This window comes from Capricornis sumatraensis, chromosome 18 (assembly GCF_032405125.1).
Source record: "Capricornis sumatraensis isolate serow.1 chromosome 18, serow.2, whole genome shotgun sequence".
Lineage (NCBI taxonomy): Eukaryota > Metazoa > Chordata > Mammalia > Artiodactyla > Bovidae > Capricornis > Capricornis sumatraensis.
In genome coordinates this window covers 19257254-19276226 of record NC_091086.1, presented here as the reverse complement: position 1 = coordinate 19276226, position 18973 = coordinate 19257254, and the positions used below count along the sequence as shown (strand labels likewise).

Sequence of the window (18973 nt, the reverse complement as noted above, 5' to 3'; positions counted from 1 at the left end):
GTGGGCTCCAGCAGCCCCAGTGATCACTGTGGCACCGTGTCCTCTCTGATATGATATAGTAAAGGATGGGAAGAATCCCGATGACGGACGAACTCCCATCCCGTTTGTTGCCTCTTTCCTTCCCCTAAGCCATTTAGGAAAAACCAAAACTCGAGTCTGGCCTCAGTCAAATTGTAAAGAACAAACCCCATTCCAAACAAATTTTGGTAGCCCTTTCATACTTAAAAGTGGAGTTTTCAGTTTAAAGAATAAATTGAATGCCAGTCTCTACTACCAGGTAAAGGTTTGCTTTGAAAGTTTTGGCATCTGCTTATAAATATAAGACAAGTAATTTATTTTTTCAGAATGAAAAACGTTTTTTTCCCTTGTTCAGATTCAAATCCCATTTCCCTAAAATATTTTTTTTTATGGTTATGGCACTAAGTACGGGCTTATATGTTCTTAAATATATAAAGAACTCAAAAAATCATTAATTTTCAGTTGATTATTGATTTTTAGATACAAAATTGGATGTAAGACATGAACAAATCATGATCTAAAGAAATAAAAACAATGAAAAATAAATGAGACAAAATCCAGCTTTGTTAATACCCAAAGAACAAAGATTAAAACTTGCTGTAACTTTTTCCTGTAAAATTGGCAATTTATTTAATATTAGTATTCAGTTCTGACAGACATGTGCTAAGATGGGTACTCATGTGCTGCTGTTAAGAGTTTAAACTGACATGAACTTTCTGGAAATTAGTGCATCAATGTGGAGAAGGAAATGGCAACCCACTCCAGTGTTCTTGCCTGGAGAATCCCAGGGACGGGGTGGCCTGGTGGGCTGCCGTCTATGGGGTCGCACAGAGTCAGACACGACTGAAGCGACTTAGCAGCAGCAGCAGTACATCAGTGTGTACCAACAGTCTTTAAAAAGTTCAACGAGACCCTCCAATTCAGTGTATTGAGTCTAGATAGATAATCTAAGGAAAATGTCAGAGGTTAGGACACTATAGATAAAGATACTTATTTCAACTTTTACAAGAATTGGAAAATAGAAAACAAGAGCTATAAGGAAATAGTTAAATTGTGATTTACCTATCTCATGGAACATTTTTAAACAGCCAGTAAAAATTATGTGAAGGAATATTCAGTGATAAAAGTGCAAGCTTTTCAAAGTTATGAAATGTGAAGTGAAAAAAATACTATTAGATTAAGATTAAAATTACTTATAAAGTATGTCTACATATATATATATATGCATAATTTTTACATGCTTAATAGAAGACCAGCAGGAAATATACAGAAATATTCCCAGCATTAGCTGAGTGGTAGGCTTCTTAATGATTTTTAAAAATATATATACATTATTGTTTTCTTCCAATAATGGCATGTATTACTTTCCAAGTTGGGTGGAGAAGTGGATGTTGGTATTTAAACAATCTGTTTTTTCAGTCCCCTGCCCGACCATACTCAACTCCCCATCTCTTAACATCACTTAGATCTGAGTTGCTAGGCATCTTCCAGGCATAGGCCTTTTAAAAGGCCTTTCTATGTATACTTCTTGTCTTTTTAAGGTAATCAGGACCATCTGTGACTTTGAAAGGATATGAGTCTCCCTTGGTTATTAAGAAATTCAAGAAGAGATCATTGAGAGTGAAGTGAAGGGGGAGGGTTCTGCCCACCTGTCCAGGGCACCCCCTCCCTCACCCTGGCCCCCGACTCTGCTCTCAAATCCTCCCCTAGGGCCTGTCCAGCAAGTCCTGGTCCCAGGTTCAAGTCGAGGGGCACAAAAACCCCCAGGAATGACCTTACCGCTCCCGACCTGACAAAGCAGAGGCTGCTTTACACCTGCTAGCATACACTTTCCAGCTCTGCTGGGCTGACAGGTTCTGGTGCTAGAAAAAAAAAAACAAACCTAAAAATAATTAAAGATAAAAGTCTCATTCAGTTGTGCTGCTTTATGATTTCTAGGTCAAAGGAAAAGCACAAAAAGGAGAGAGAAGGAAAATAAATCAACCAAGAGCACAGCATCTCTGGGCATGTTTACACTTAATACATATGCATGAGTGTGACTGTTATTTATAGAGCCCTTTCCATGTGTCACTCTGGGTGCTAACGGCTTTACACACTCTATCCCCTTGATCCTCAGATGAGCCCTGGGAGACAAGTGTGATTCTGCTGCAAGAAGATCCAGAGGAAAACAAGTGCTCAGGTCACAGGCTCAGATTTAAACTCAGCTCTGCTGGGCTTCCCAGTTGGCTCAGTGGTAAAGAATCCACCTGCCAGTGCAGGAAACGCAAGAGAGGCAGGTTCAATCCCTGGGTCGGGAAGATCCCCTGGAGTAGGACATTGCAACCCAGTCCAGTATTCTTGCCTGGAAAATCCCATGGACAGAGGAACCTGGAGGCAGCAGTTCTTGGGGTCGCGAGGAGTTTGACATAACAGCACAACAGTAGCTGTGGAATCCGCATCCCACCACCTCAAGGAAACCTCACATTTTTTTTCCCACCCAGTTTATCAGGACTTCACTACCTGAAGGGTCCTGATAGAGGGACCTGGTCATGTCCGTCCTTTTGGATGTTTATTTGTCTTTGGATCTCCTATATCTTTTCTGGCCTTGTTTCAACATTTCCCTTTAATACCACCTCATTTTTTTATAGAGTGGAAATAAGGTGTCAATCACGACCACCCCATTTGAAAACACATCAATCAAAACGGGACCGGCCAGGAGAAACAGCTATAAGAGCCGGATGGTGAGGCGGAGCAAGAAATCTAAGAAGAAGGAAAGTCTGGAGAGGTAAGTTAGAGCCGTCCTCTTCATGGGTTTGGTGTGTTCCCACACTGAAGGAAAATTACTCCTCACTTAATTGAAATGCTTGCATGTGAGGAAGATCTATTTCTCTGTGAGACATGTTGCCCTGTGGTTCACATGTATTTATACACTAGAGTTTATATTCATTCATGACAGCATTATGTTTCATAATGAAAAGATTTATGTAGTTACACTGTAGAATTTACTTTTTCTCATGTGTGAGAACCATGAAAAGCTCTGCTTTTTCTTAAGTTTCCAGACTTCATTTCAGTTGGATTTGAGGAACTAAAACTTCAGGTAAAAGTTTTAAATCTTAAAATTATTATTATTAAATCTATATTTAATAATGTCCATCTAAAAACACCGTGGTAGCTCAGTGGTAAAGAATCTACCTGCAATGCAGGAGATGGGGGTTTAATCCCTGGGTTGGGAAGATCCCCTGGAAGAAGGCATGGCAACCCACTCCAGTTGGGTTGCCTAGAGAATCCCATGGACAGAGGAGCCTGGCAGGCTACAGTCCATGGAGTCGGGAAAGAGTAGGACATGACTTAGCAACTAAACAATAGTGATAATAAATAATCCAAAAGTATATAGTTGCTATTTTTGAATGCCAGATGTTCTAAGATAACTAGATCTTCAAAGCATCCAAATAAGCCTGGAAATAAAAAGACTTTGTTTTACTGCCTGAAAGTCTATCACACATTAGCACTATGAAAGGCACCCTGAGTGTCATTTAGTGCCCTGTGCAGACACTGGTGAGGGTTGTGTGTGTGTCCGTGTGTGTGTGTGTGTGTGTGTGTGTCTGGTGGGGAAGTTTCTTCCAAACAATTGTCTAGATGTGTTTCCTGCATGATGCGACAGCATCTTGACTCTACCCACTTGAATTTGGTGTGTTGGATCACAGTATAAGGATTTTAATGCTAGAAATGAAAAATACGCAAGTGTAAAAAGCAATGATTGTTAACTCCAGGAAAGACAAATTGGTATAAGAAAGGAAAATACAAGTATGCTTTTCGTGGCCAAACTATGAACAGTATTTATTGTGTAAAGTAAAGAAAGTATCAACCTTTTGTTCCTAACCAGAAAATTTGGTTTCGCTCAACTGGGAGGAAATGTGCTTGTTTAGAAGGGGAATAAGTTGTTACAAGGGCTAAATTTTTCATCTTCTGTGGTAGGAAATCAACAGAGAATTTCTAGGGTTGAAAAACTGAAAAAACAGCATAAGCACATTACGTAGCAATTTGCAGACAGCTAAAAGAGTAGAAAGAGTTTCGCTGGGGATCGGGGAAAAGGCAGAACAGAGCTATTTTTCATTATAAGCTTATAAAACTATTTGGCTTTTTGACCCAAGTACATTTATTACTGTGATTAAAAGTACACATGTCCACACGCACACACATACATTGATATCTTTTTTTTTAACGTGAGCTTTATATTTTGAGTGTGTGTTGGGTCATACAGAACACACTGCTTCAAGGGACAGTAGAGTGGAAAGCATGTGACCCAGCCCCTGGAGGTGAAAGAACTCTATACAGCCACCTGCGTTTCAGAGCCACCTGAAGCTATGCTTTTAGCTCTAAGACGTGCTTTACACATTTGCCCTCTGCTGCAGCGTGGGGTCTGCTGCCCTGCTGCCACGATAAGCATCAGTTCACCTCCCTCAGTTTTTCTATGTAAATGTGCAGCCTCGTTGTCCATAGGAATATTCAGGCGCTCACGATGGAATAAGCACAGCCAACAGCCCCTCAAGGATGAAAGCCTCTACCCAGCAGATCACCGTTAAAGAATCCAATATTCCAAATGACAGTTTTTCTTCCAAGGATTTACTTTGCACTGTCTCTTAATTTAATTTTGTCAGTCTGTTTGGAGCTATATACTTGGAAGCTTTCAGGCAAAAAACAGTATCCTCAAAAACCTGACATACAAATAAATGAATGTGCGTTTATTCTTAGTTGCTCAGTCATGTCCAGCTCTTTGTGAGCCCATGGACTGTAGCCTGCAAGGCTCCTCTGTGCCTGAAATTTCCCAGACAAGAAGACTGGAGTGGGTTGCCCGTTTCTTCTCGGGATCTTCCCGGCCCAGGGATCGAACCTGGGTCTCCTGCATTGCAGGCAGATTCTGAGTCACCAGATATATTTTCCTATTTTCACAACTTGTCTTAAAGTGCTTGAAATTAAGAGGGTTTCCATTGTGTATTCTCAAAGACTCTTCCTTTCTAAGTCATAGGAAAGTTTTGAATGTAAAAGTGGAATCCTTCTCTTTAAGAGGACCCGCCATCATGTCACCGTCTCTGGGTGTACTGAATCAGTGCCCTGGTGCTTTGGGGAAGCGGGGGTGGTTTTGAACGTAGAATCTGATCAGTTTCCTCCTTTTTTCACTCTAGGAGGAGATCCCTTTTCAAAAAACTAGCCAAGCAGCCTTCTCCTTTACTCCACACCAGCCGAAGTTTCTCCTGCTTGAACCGATCCTTGTCATCAGGGGAGAGCCTCCCAGGGTCCCCCACTCACAGCTTGTCTCCCCGATCCCCTACACCCAGCTACCGTTCCACCCCCGACTTCCCATCCGGTGAGTGAACCTCCTCTCCTGGCAGGAGTTGAGGGGCTTAAATAGAGAAGGTGGGGATGTAATTGACAGAGAACAGGATTGACAGGAAGTTCAGAAGATATAGCTATCCGGTCCCTTAGAAAAGACAGGAAGTACTGGGTTGACCTTTGGGGAGGTTTATCTGAAAAGTATTTATTCACTAGACTGAGATGCTGAGACAGCTCGCTGCCCTTATCTGAAACAGCTCAGGTCGGAAAGCCTGGGAAGAAAGGGGAAGGGGGCTCTTGCTCACAGTCTCCTGTTTCCCACCCACAGGCACTAACTCCTCCCAGAGCAGCTCCCCAAGCTCCAGCGCTCCCAACTCCCCAGCGGGGTCAGGACACATCCGGCCCAGCACGCTCCATGGTCTGGCCCCCAAACTCAGTGGGCAGCGCTACCGGTCAGGAAGGCGGAAGTCAGCCGGCAGCATCCCCCTGTCTCCACTGGCCCGGACACCCTCTCCAACCCCACAGCCCACCTCCCCGCAGCGCTCCCCATCCCCTCTGCTGGGGCACTCACTTGGCAATTCCAAGATGGCTCAGGCCTTTCCCAGCAAAATGCACTCCCCACCCACCATCGTCAGGCACGCCGTGAGGCCCAAGAGTGCGGAACCCCCTCGGTCCCCGCTGCTCAAGCGTGTGCAGTCGGAGGAGAAGCTCTCTCCCTCCTATGGAGGCGACAAGAAGCACCTGTGCTCCCGCAAGCACAGCCTGGAGGTCACCCAGGAGGAGGTGCCGCGGGAGCAGCAACAGCGGGAAGTGGCCTTGCAGAGCCTGGAGGAGAATGTGTGCGACGCGCCTGCCCTCAGCCGGGCCAGGCCCGTGGAGCAGGGCTGCCTGAAACGCCCCGTGTCCCGGAAGCTGGGCCGCCAGGAGTCTGTGGACGAGCTGGACCGAGAGAAGCTAAAGGCCAAGGTGGTGGTGAAGAAACCTGACGGGCTCTCGGAAAAACAGGAATCCCGTCCAAAGCCCCACGGACTCGGCAGTGACTTGGAAAACCTCTGTGCTTTTAGGCTGGAAGAGAGAGACAAGAAAATCTATTCGAAAGCTTCAGAGAGGTCAAATCATTTTGAAAGCAAAGCAGCCGTGCAGGAGGCCCAGCCCCTGTCCAGCCTTTTGAAAGATGCTCTCCACAAGCAGGCCAACGTGCGGGCCAGCGAGGGTGTCACCTCTGAGGGGGCAACGGCAGCTGGGGACCACGGCCAGGGGACCACCTGTGACCTCAAACGAGCCTCGACGCACAGCACCCTCCAAGACGGCCTCTGTCACACCACCCACAGGTCCACCTCTGGGAAGGGGGACACCGCAGAGAAGGTCCCCCAGGCCAAGGAGGGTCTGCGGTGTGAGAAGTTAGACGGCAAGTTGGCCAACATCGATTACCTCCGAAAGAAGATGTCCCTCGAAGACAAAGACGAGAGCCTCTGCTCTGTGCTCAAGCCCAAGGTGACGGCCAGTGCCCAGGAGTGCCTGCCTGGGAGCCTGGGCCGGCCCGTGGGAGGGCAGCAGGAGGCCCCGCCAGCCTCCGAGGGCCGCACACCGTTCATCGGCAGCGCCCACGCAGCTCAGCTCAGCGCCGTCTCCTTTGTCCCTCTCAAGGCCCTTTCTGGCCGGGTGGACAGTGGAACGGAGAAGCCAGGCTTGGCTGCCCCAGAGTCGCCTGTCCGGAAAAGCCCCTCTGAGTATAAGCTGGAAGGGAGGTCTGTGTCGTGCCTGAAGCCCATTGAAGGCACCTTGGACATCGCTCTCCTGTCGGGACCTCAGGCCTCCAAGACAGAGCTGCCTTCCCCGGAGCCTGCCCAGAGCCCCAGCCCAGGCAGTGATGTGGAGTCCCCCGTGCCCCTGGCTCTCCCCAACAGTGCAGGGAGGAAGGCTGACACTGCGGGTCAGAGAGAGTGCTCCCCTGCCAGCTTCAAGGTGAACAAGTCCTATCTGCTTGAGCCCCGGTTCCCACCGTCCAGTCGGGGTCTGCAGAGTTCACCGGTGGCTGCCCCGCCTGACCCAGAGCTGAAGCTGGACAAGAAGGTCTCCCAGGCAGCCCGTGCCCCAGCGACCATCATGGAGAACCATCCTCAGCAGGGAGAGGGCCACCCCAGCCAACACCAAGACCGCAGCCCTGACGTTAAGCTCCTTCCCTTCCCAGGGCAGAACCTCCAAGGTGCCAATTCCTCTAGATCCCTCAGCCCACTCTCGCCTGAAAGTGTCCCTTCCAGGGAGAAGCCGAGTGGCAGAGAGTTGTCCGAAAGGGGCCCGTCAATAGTCAGGAGCGAGCGGTCAGCTGTGAGGCCCGACATCCGCAGAGACCCCTCCAAGGAACTGTGTCCCCCAGAAGCTGCTAAACCCAGCGACAGCTCCCAAACCCTCCCTGTGGTGGGGAGGACCCACCCGGATGTCTCCACCCAGACCCAGGCCTTGGAGAAAGCATGTGGGCCTTGCGGGAGAGCAAAGCCCAGAGATGGCCGAGAGGAGGTGAGGCTGCCGGCCAGAGTGGACTCCTCTTTGCGCTCTGCGGGGGCTCCTTGTGAGAGAGAGCTGGGCGCAGAGAGTGGCCTGGAATTCAATATGGAACCTGCTTCTACCAGGCGGTCTCTGGAGCCACCCAGGCCAGAGAGTGAGAAGAGTAGAAGGCTTTCTGGTTTCCAGTCTGTGCAGAAAGACAGTCCCAAGGAACCGGAAAGGAAAGAACAGCCTCTGCAAAAGCACCTCACCAATAGTTCTCAACCGGGTCCCAAGGAACCAGAAAGGAAAGAACACTGTTTGCAGAAGCACCTCACCAGTAGTTCTCAGCCGGGTCCCAAGGAACCGGAAAGGAAAGAACACTGTTTGCAGAAGCACCTCACCAGTAGTTCTCAGCCGGGTCCCAAGGAACTAGAAAGGAAAGAACAGCCCCCACAAAAGCACCTCACCAGTAGTTCTCAGCCAGGTCCCAAGGACCTGGAAAGGAAAGAACAGCCTCTGCAAAAGCACATCACCAGTAGTTCTCAGCCAGGTCCTAAGGAACTGGAAAGGAAAGAACAGCCTCCACAAAAGCATGTCACCAGTAGCTCTCAGCTGAGTCCCAAGGAACCAGAAATGAAAGAACAGCCCCTACAAAAGCACCTTTCGAGTAGTTCTCAGCCGGGTCTCAAGGAACTGGAAAGGAAAGAACAGTGTTTGCAAAAGTACCTCACCAGTACCTCTCAGCTGGGTCCCAAGGAACCAGAAAGGAAAGAACAACCTCCACAAAAGCATGTCACCAGTAGTTCTCAGCTGAGTCCCAAGGAACCAGAAATGAAAGAACAGCCCCTGCAAAAGCACCTCACCAGTAGTTCTCAACTGGTTCCCAAGGAACTAGAAAGGAAAGAACAGTGTTTGCAAAAGCACCTCACCAGTAGTTCTCAGGTGGGTCCCAAGGAACCGGAAAGGAAAGAACAGCCTCTGCAAAAGCATGTCACCAGTAGTTCTCAGGTGGGTCCCAAGGAACCAGAAAGGAAAGAACAGCCCCCACAAAAGCTCCTCACCAGTAACTCTCAGCCAGGTCCCAAGGAACTGGAAGGGAAAGAACAGTGTTTGCAGAAGCACCTCACCAGTAGTTCTCAGCTGGGTCCCAAGGACCTGGAAAGGAAAGAACAGCCTCCACAAAAGCATGTCACCAGTAGTTCTCAGCTGGGTCCCAAGGAACCGGAAAGGAAAGAACAGTGTTTGCAGAAGCACCTCACCAGTAGTTCTCAGCCAGGTCCCAAGGAACTGGAAAGGAAAGAACAGCCTCCACAAAAGCATGTCACCAGTAGTTCTCAGCTGGGTCCCAGGGAACCAGAAAGGAAAGAGCAGCCCCCACAAAAGCACCTCACCAGTAGCTGTCAGCCCTCACCCCCCACCAAAGAGCTCCCTGGCCTGGCTTGTCAGCACTGCATTCTGCCCAGCCACCCTGCTGCCCCTCTGCCAGGGAGCACACCCTGTGCTACAGACTCCAGCTTCCAGGACGCTCTCAGGCTCGCTGCTGTGCCCAGTGACAGCAGTAGCCACAAGCCCAGGTCTGACCCCGACCTGGGCCCTCCAAAGTCTAAGTTCCCAGACCGGCCCCTCTCCTCCCAGAAGCCGAGTGCTGAGGCTGCAGTGAGCAAAGAGCCTGGCGCCCCGACCCTCGGCAGAGCGGGGGTGGGGAGTGGTAAGGGTGTATCAGAGGAGTTCCCTGTCCTCCTAAGTCCCCAGAAAACAGCCCGTGAAGTGATCGGCCAGGGAGCCAGTGGGCGCTCAGTCCCCCTGCCCACAGAAGGGGGTCCTCTAGACACAAAGCTGAGACCCCCCAGCGCTGGGTGTCCCCCAGAGGCACTGGAGATGCTCGCACATCCACCTGGGCGAGGACTCCTCGGGGCCAGTGAGTCAGTGGACCAGAAACTTCCCACCGTCAGGGAAAGGCAAAACCTGTCTCCAAAGGCCCCCACACCATCCACTGTGAAAGATTGTCCCCCTCTGTGCAAACAAACAGACAGGAGCCCGAGTCCGCTGGCCACCAGTGCCGACGCCAGCAAGTCTGAAGGCAAGAAACGCACTGAAGCACTTTACACCCCTGCGGATGGGGAGAAGCCGGGGGCTGGCTTGTCCTCGGTGCACAGCGAGGCTGGGCCCAAGGGTGCGGAGCAGCCGGCAGCAGCCGCTGGGAAGGGCTGGCCAGAGGCCAAGGGGAAAGGGCTCGGTCCCCAGAAGCCACTGACCGAGGCGAGCAAGCCCAGCGTCATGAAGCGGTCACCTTCAGCCACAGTGCAGAGCGCTCTCGGCTGTGCCACCCTCCCAGGGAAGTCTCAGAGCTATTCCTGTGGCTTTCCTGAGGCCAGACCAGCAGTTCCAGAGACTTCTACCACCTCCAGCGACACCTCTGCCAAGGCCGGCGGGCCTGCAGCAGAATGCCCAGCCTCCAGCAGCAGGGACCAGCGGAAACCCCTGCCTAGCGGGATTGGCAGAACCCAAATGACCAAGAGCGACTCCTTGCCATCCTTCCGCAGCTCAGCCGCCACTCTGGAGTCCCAGCACCCCAGCCCTGGCCTGGTGGCGGGCACCAGCCACCGGGACAGGGCCCTCTCAGTAACCACCGCCGTGGGAGAAACCAAAGGGAAAGACCCAGCCCCCACCCAGCCAGCTCAGACCAGGAACCAGAATGCGAGCAGAGAGGCGGCCAAGCCGTCCCCCGCTCCAAGCACTGAGCGCCCCGTCATTCTTCCTTCTGAGAAGGACACTGGGCTGCGACAGAGGCGGGGGAAAGAGAGTTTGCGCGGCAGCCCCAACAAAAAGGCCTTGTGATGGGGCAGGCCCGGGCGGCACTGGGGAAACCCACCCTGCGTGCGTCACTGCGTCTTGACTACCTTGGAAACCAGCGTCGTGGGACACCACCCCCCTGCTATCGGCAGAGCCTGGAGCCTCACTGAAGAAGCGAGGAGACGAGACAGAGAAAGAGGGGACCTTCTTCCAAATGCCTTCCCAAATTGGAACTGGCAAACTTACCAGATAGTGTTTGTACAAAATAAAACAAAAAAAAAACAAAAAAATTCTTTCTGGTTGAGGTTGAGGGTTGTTGAGGGAAAAGATTTTCTCTGTAAATATCTAGCAATGTGTTTGGTTTGGGGTGTAGAGTTGATACCTTGCTGCTGATGGCGTCATTTACTACAACTTTTGGGTTTTCTTTAAGTAGGATTTTTGCTCTACCATTGATCACGATGCAGTCATGAAGCGAAATGGCTAAAACGGTGTTTGTTAAAATATAGATGCACCCATATTCATGTATATACACATCCACCCACGTGTTTCGGTCTGTGGTTGAAAAGATTCTTGCAAGGCTACACTTTTTTCTAAGTTAAAACATTCTGAGTAGAGTTGATGGTGGAAGAAAGCCTGAAATACACTAGATGGTGAGTTTGTATGTGTATTTTTAACCAGAAATTTTGATAGCGCTGTATCTGGCTACCTGTATTTCCAGATCTAAAGCAAGAATGACTCGAATCACTGCGTCTGGAATGCTCCTCCATCAGGAATGGCCACAACAGATGGAGCTAGCCATTTTCATTTCACTAATGGCCATTTTGATCCTGGGCCCAACTGTCTCCAAGGCCAGTTGTCCTTGTGTGTGGATGTGGGTGTCGACTCTTCACTATAGGTAGAGCGAGGGCTATAAACACACGTTGACTTTTATTTCTGTTCTGCTTTCCCTCCTTCTCATGCTCTTAAATAAACTCAGGCCTTTATGCTATGAGTCGCTAGTCCAGGAAGCACACATTTTCTAGTAGTTCTGCGCCCGCCCTGCTGTTGAACAAAACAGAAAATAACTGGCCGCACACAAATCTGCTCGTATTTAGGTTGATTAATAAGCACTAGGCATTGGAAGAGGTTTTCACTTTGCTTTTTTGAGGAAAAGTGGAGGGGGTATGGATTTTGGCATCATAGCATATATTTTAAGGAATAATCAGGACATCAGATACATTTTAATACATAGCTGGGGCCTTATGTTGTAGATGACGCTTGCTGTTTTTAGCAAGTTCCTGGGTTTCACATTCATTTCTGGTGCATCAAGTAGCTCCATACATTTCATAACATGGTCTCTTTATTTGTATGCAAAAAATATATATACTGTATTAATAAAGAGCAGCATTTTTGTAATAAAAAGACTTGGAGCTATTTGGTGCTTGAATGTGACTGTCCTTTTTACTTTTGCTAAGCCTTATTTAAATTTTGTATACCATGGAATATGTAGGATTTGTCCAATGATTTTAGTGCTGAGGGGGTCTTTGTGTTTTTTGTTGCAGTTTTCCTGGTGGCTTGTTTTGTATTGTAAGACAGCACTTGCTGACGTAAGTACTAAGCACTAAGAGAAAATATACACAGATAAGTATTTAAAAGATGCTTGGGATCCATAGCAGGATTTTTGTTTTGTTTTGTAAGAGAAAAAATCACCAGTAAATACTAGTCCAGCACCCAACCCCGCTCCCCGCAGGGATATCTTAGTATCTTCAGGCTATAAAATTGTTCACCTAAGCACAGCATCATCTTACATCCCTGTGGATTGTAAATCATTTAGTGAGGCTATAAACTCCACTCCAAAAACAATTGCTTGGTTGTCCTTCATTGTAAAATGAGTTGACAGTGGTGAAAAAACTCTCTTCCTTGCCCCTAACTTTTTTCCCATAAGGTTCTAGCCATTCCCCATCACTGTGTTGTGAATTGTAGAAGAAACAAATATTTTGAAAGAACTTCAATGGGTTTCAAAAATGGTCTCAACATTTATAATTCATACCTGCATTCGGCGGCTGTCATAACCCAACCCTTCTGCACCCAGACATCTAGACAGGTCTGTCGGGGAGGTAGTGTATGGTTTACAGCCTTTGCTTTTTAACTGTCCAGTTTTCTTTAAAGCACAACTAGCTGCTTGTTTACAAATGATATTTTAAAATGTATATTTTGTATAGTGTATTTTCATTTTTGCCAAATATGTTTTTGCATTTTGGATGGCTACAGAGTCCCTAAGATTGCATTTGTGTAATACCTGTCTGTTGTTGTAAACCTCTCCAGTCAGATGGTAGAAACCCTCCTGTGTTCTGTCTGGTCGGTCTCCTGTGATTGTAAGGTGTGCTCCTCGCTAGTACTCCCAGCTGTAGATTTACCAGCTTAAAGTTTGTTAGGATCTGTGCAATAAAGTGTTTGCAGTCTTATTTTCTCTAAGGAATTCCCTATGGATGTCATAATTGTTGTATATTGAACAAATATTTATACTTATGCAGTTGCATAACATTGAAATAAAAATTTAGCATGAAAAGATAATGACTATTAAGTTTTTCCGACCCCCCCCCCCCCGCCCCATCTACACACATGCATAGCATCTCCAAAACATGACTGAATTGTGACTCTGTTGTGGAAAGGGTGGTTTTCTGCAGCTCCCTTTTGGTGAGTGGAAAGCGGAAAGGTTTGCTAATTTTTTAAAAACTGAAACAGTGTTCCTTTCTGCGAGACTGTCTGCCTTTAAGTAGACTCCACTCCTCCTCCAGTTCTCCCAAAACTTTTGCTCCATCCGTTACCATTGTGTTCTCTCATCTTTCTTTTCCTTCCATCCGATCTCCGCCCTTATAATTAAAAACCAAGAAGACATCAGGATGGAAGGAAGCAACCTCACATTTATTGTCTGCCTACTCTGTGTGCACACTTAGTGCTGGGCAACATGGGTTTTATCTGCCATCTTCTCTGAGCCCCAACACCAGCCTCAAACCAGATGGTGATGGCATCCCCATTTTACTGAGGAGCAAACAGGCCCGGACAGGCTGTATGATTTGCTTAACACACACCCTATAAAGACAGCTTACTTTAGGATGTCGATTTTTCTGGTTCTGAAGCTCTTGACCATTCTAAACATTACCAGGTATCATGCACTTGAATTCAGATCCAGGCCCCTCTGAATAAGCTACCTCATTTTCTCTTTTTAAGTTTATATGCAGAAAAACCATATCATGCAAAATTACAAACCTGATGATTAGTGGGAAGCCATGAGCCAAGGAAGCTAATCGTTCTCTGTAATAGGGATCCTTTATTAGTTGTAATGAATCAGTAGGCAATTTCCCTTCTAGATTTTTGGTTCACAACACAAATGTTACATGAAAAAGTATAGCTCTATTAACTGGAAATTCGCTTGCTTCAGTATAGGCTGGACATTAAGCAACTCAACGGTAGGGCAGTTTGCTCAATTTAATTTCCTTCCTACCAGTGTGTTCTTAACACTTTCCTCAATGTCATCATTTTGTGTATTCCTCTCTCTCTACCTCCTACCTCAGTTAGTATTGGATGCATCTCATATATCTAGGAAAGCTGGAAATCACCACAGCTTTGTTGAACTTTGGTTTCATTACTTTTTTTCTACTGAAAGTCAATCATTTGGCCCAGGTTCAGTTTCTCTGGCAGTTCATACACCTCAGACCCTGGACTGGAGGCTTTAACACCATTCATTAGAAAAAAAACATGCAGCAGCATCTCATGAATTGCTGGGACCATGCATTCCAAAAAACAAGATCGCCTTCTCATAACGTCATAGGCTGCAATGGGGCTGTCAATCCCAATACTTGGATGCAGGCAAACACATCAAAAAGGGACTCTTTTCCCAAGACCGAAGTTCCCTGCATGTTTTGTGACATGCCATTGAGTGTGTTCAGATGTAGGGAAAAAGGAAGAAGATCTGTTGCGTACAGTTTCTAGGAACTGCTCCACAGAGCTTTACAAAAAGGCTCTTAATATTATAAAGCTGAAAGCATCTCCCAAAGTCACTGGCTGTTGCACTGAAGCACTGAAGAGATGGCTGTCAGAACCTGGAGGTGAAGAAAGAAGTTGTTTGCAAGGCCTAAAGCAAGCATGCTGCCACTACCCAGCCGTCATATGTGAGCTGGCATTGCCATCTCCTCCAGCTGTAACCAGTCTAAATAAATATCCTTTGCCTGCAAGTTCTGTCTGTTTGGAATACGAATACCGTGTGAAACTGTTGTGCTGAAGTGACTTTCCTCGGCTGGAGGCAGATTTTCTCATGCGGGGGACTGAGGGCAGGGATGGCCTCCCATGTCTGTCAGCTCAGTGCCACCCGGTAAGACGACTCTCAGCCCCTTGGCCTACTGTCCCTTTCCAGGGGGGATCCTTAGAACACCCATGGCTCCTGTTCTCAAGGGAAAGGAAAGAGCAATCCAAGAAACTTGGGCTTAAGCTTTTGCCTTTGAAATCGCAAAGCTTTAGAAAAAGCCCACCTCCTTTTTCAGTACTGGAAATCCTCACCATCTCTTTATTCTTGCACTGTTGTGAAAAGCAAAAAAGTCTTTAAAAATTCTTATTTTTCTTTATTGTGCAATACATGGGCAAGTGAAGGCAAATTACAAATATAGAAAAGCAAAAAAAAAAAAAAAAAGAAAAAAAGTCACTGCTCTTCCCCAGATACTTTTATTCTTCAATTTATATGGAATTTTATTTTAACAAAAAAAATGAAATAATAGTCAGCATGATGTTGGGTAACTTCTGCTTAGTATTAAATCAAATATAGATTTCAGTGTGTCTGAGTATCCTGCAATACTACGTAACGACCACATGGTATTTCATATTAAAGATGTGACAGTATTTTCTCTCATGTACACGTGCACAAGTAGAGAACCTCACACTCGCATGTTTGAGGTCATCCTGCTCTAAAGTCTTGGCTCATCGACCTTGGAGCCAGGATTCATTTAACTTACCCCTACACTCCCATCCAGCCTCCTCCTGCCCCATAGGCAACTATGTTAATTGTTTGTGTTCTTAAAAAATGTAAGTATCATTTTTCTGTTTACATGTATTTTTAATTTATGAAAATCATGTTAATAAGTCGTTTGGGTGTTTGTTTGCTTGTTTTTTCCACTAAGGTCTATATGTTGGTTCACAAGCTAGCTCTCCTACATGGAGGACAAGGAGAGACCTAAGAGACAGCAGCCCGAGTGGTAGGTGGCAGGTTTATAAGCAGGGAAGCTCACCGACAAGGCTTCTCCTCGGTGGCCACGGGACAAGGGGATCTCTGCACCCACCTGCCAGGGTCTTGAAAGTTAACATAGAGGCCTTGACAGGATTCAGGCATGTATAACATGCAGATGATCTCGGCACCTTGCTCTCAAGGCCAAGTCCTTGAAAACGACTCCTCCTGTGGGAGCACCATGCATACTTTATGAGGACAGGGGAGGGGGACGAGGAGACTCCAGTTGATGGGTCCACCTGCAGGTCAACTGGTGATCATGTCCTCTCCATGACCTCCTCCAACGCTGTATGCTTAAGATTCCGCTACGTTGCTGTAGCTGTGTCCAACTCACCACTTCCAGTTACTGGATGATGCCTCGTGGTGTGCGTCTTAGATGTTTTAAATGCCTATTTCCCTAGTGATGGCCCCTCAAATGGCTTTGAACTCGCCCCTAAAGAAACAATGCTGCACTGAATACCACTGTGGAATTGTGAAATTTTCTTGTCATACACACCCAGCATTGGATTGGTGAGTAGTGTATTTAATTTGATGAATTTTTGCCTCATGGTCCTATAATAGCTACACCAGTCTACACCCCTAAGCAGTGTGTGCAGTTCCTATAAGCTCACATCCCACCTACACTAGTATCCAGTCTCCTTTTTTTTTGCCAGACTACTAGATATAAACCTTATTTTAATCTGTGTTCCTTAATTCCTGGTAGTATCAGCATGCTTATGCTCTTATCCCACCCAAGAACATAGAGTGTCTTGGGTGGGATTTACCTTATTTAATCCTTTATCTTACCTTATTTAATCCTTTATCTCTTGTATATTTAGATCGTTTCCAAGAAGAGTAGAAAGAGAAAAAAGAAAGTCCCAAGCTAGTTAGAGAGCCCATGAACTGACATGAATGGAGAAGGGGGAGACGGATGAATGCTCAGGTGGTTCCCTGTCCTCTGCTTCCCTTTGCAGGATCTAGTATCATGTCTTCAACAGCCAAGTGTTTAGACAATATTATATAAAAATCGAAGAAGAGGTGGGCAGCAAGAGGTGAGTGTTCAATGTAGTTCACTGTTTAATTTTTCAAGAGCAACAAGGGCTTTTTAAAACCAAATTTAAAAATGGTAGATTCAGTTCAGTCGCTCAGTCGTGTCCGACTCTTTGTGACCCCGTGGGCTGCAGCACGCCAGGCCTCCCTGCACATCACCAGCTCCTGGAGTTCACTCAAACTCACGTCCATCAAGTCGGTGATGCCATCCAGCCATCTCATCCTCTGTTGTCCCCTTCTCCTCCTGCCCCCAACCCCTCCCAGCATCAGAGTCTTTTCCAATGACTCAGCTCTTTGCATGAGGTGGCCAAAGTATTGGAGCTTCAGCTTCAGCATCAGTCCTTCCAATGAACACCCAGGACTGATCTCCTTTAGAATGGACTGGTTGGATTTGCTTGCAGTCCAAGGGACTCTCAAGAGTCTTCTCCAACACCACAGTTCAAAAGCACCAATTCTTCGGTGCTCAGCCTTCTTCACAGTCCAACTTTCACATCCATACATGACCACAGGAAAAACCATAGCCTTGACTAGACAGACCTTTGTTGGCAAAGTAATGTCTCTGCTTTTGAATATGCTGTCTAGGTTGGTCATAACTTTCCTTCCAAGGAGTAAGTGTCTTTTAATTTCATGGCTGCAATCACCATCTGCAGTGATTTTGGAGCCCCCCAAAATAAAGTCTGACACTGTTTCCACTGTTTCCCCATCTATTTCCCATGAAGTGATCAGGGTCTTTCAAATGAGTCAGTTCTTCGCATCAGGTGGTCAAAGTATTGGAGTTTCAACTTCAACATCAGTCCTTCCATTGGATAGTCAGGACTGATTTCCTCTAAGATTGACTGGTTTATCTTCTTGCCATCCAAGGGACTCTCAAGAGTTTTCTCCAACACCACAATTCAAAAGCATCATTTCTTCAGTGCTCAGCTTTCTTTGTGGTCCAGCTCTCACATCTATACATGACTACTGGAAAAACCATAGCTTTGACTATACAGACCTTTGTTGGCAAAGTAATGTCTCTGCTTTTTAATAGGCTATCGAGGTTGGTGATAGCTTTTCTTCTAAGGAGCAAGTGTCTTTTAATTTCATGGCTGCACTCACCATCTGCAATGATTTTGGAGCCCAAGAAAATAAAATCTGTCACTGTTTCCACTGTTTCCCCATCTATTTGCCATGAAGTGATGGCACCAGAAGCCATGATCTTAGTTTTTTAAATGTTGAGTTTTAAGCCAGCTTTTTTACTCTCCTCTTCCACTTTCATCAAGAGACACTTTAGTTCCTCTTTGCTTTCTGCCATAAGAGTGGTGTCATCTGCGTATCTGAGGTTATTGATATTTCTCCTGGTAATCTTGATTGCAGCTTGAGCTTCATCCAGCCTGGCATTTTGCATGATGTACTCTGCATATAAGTTAAATAAGCAGGGTGACCATATACAGCCTTGATGCACTCCTTTCCTAATTTGGAACCAGTCCATTGTTCCATGTCCGGTTCTAACTGTCGCTTCTTGACCTTCATACGGGTTTCTCAGCTGGCAGATAAGGTGGTCTGGTATTCCCATCTCTCTCAGAATTTTCCAGTTTGTTGTGATCCACACAGTCAAAGGCTTTAGCATAGTCAATGAAGCAGAAGTAAATGTTTTTCTGAAATTCTCTTGCATTTTCTATGATCCAACAGATGTTGGCATTTTGATCTCTGGTTCCTCTGCCTTTTATAGGTCCAGCTTGTGCATCTAGAAGTTCTCAGTTCATGTACTGTTGAAGTCTACCTTGGAGAATTTTGAGCATTACTTTACTAGTGTGTGAAATGAATGCAATTTTGCGGTAGTTTGAACATTCTTTGGCATTGCCCTTCTTTGGAATTGAATGAAAACTGACCTTTTCTGGTCCTGTGGCCGCTGCTGAGTTTTCCAAATTCCTTTTCCAAGGCGCACAGTATTCAGTAAGTGATTTACAGTTGTCCGTACCTGGAATGGAGTGGGGATGGGTAGGTGGCAGAACAGGGTAGCTGAGGAACAGAGGCTTTTGGCCTGGCGGTGATGGCACAAGAGACTAATGCGCTGCTTGCTCAGGCGCCTCAGTCTTGGACTGG

At 46.8% G+C, this 18973-nt stretch overlaps 1 protein-coding gene across 3 annotated transcripts in view; it reads left to right on the top strand.

Annotated features, from left to right (window-relative positions):
* Positions 1 to 11247, top strand: part of MAST4 (microtubule associated serine/threonine kinase family member 4) — a 611596-nt gene extending 600349 nt beyond the window's left edge. For all 3 annotated transcript variants that reach the window (XM_068990601.1, XM_068990599.1, XM_068990600.1), the window contains 4 exons: positions 2646 to 2782; positions 5181 to 5362; positions 5657 to 8080; positions 9206 to 11247. In XM_068990601.1, the coding sequence (XP_068846702.1) occupies positions 2646 to 2782; positions 5181 to 5362; positions 5657 to 8080; positions 9206 to 10653 (4191 nt within the window). In that variant the 3' untranslated portion in view covers positions 10654 to 11247. The remainder of the gene's footprint in view (positions 1 to 2645; positions 2783 to 5180; positions 5363 to 5656; positions 8081 to 9205) is intronic.
* The last annotated feature ends 7726 nt before the right edge of the window (positions 11248 to 18973 follow it).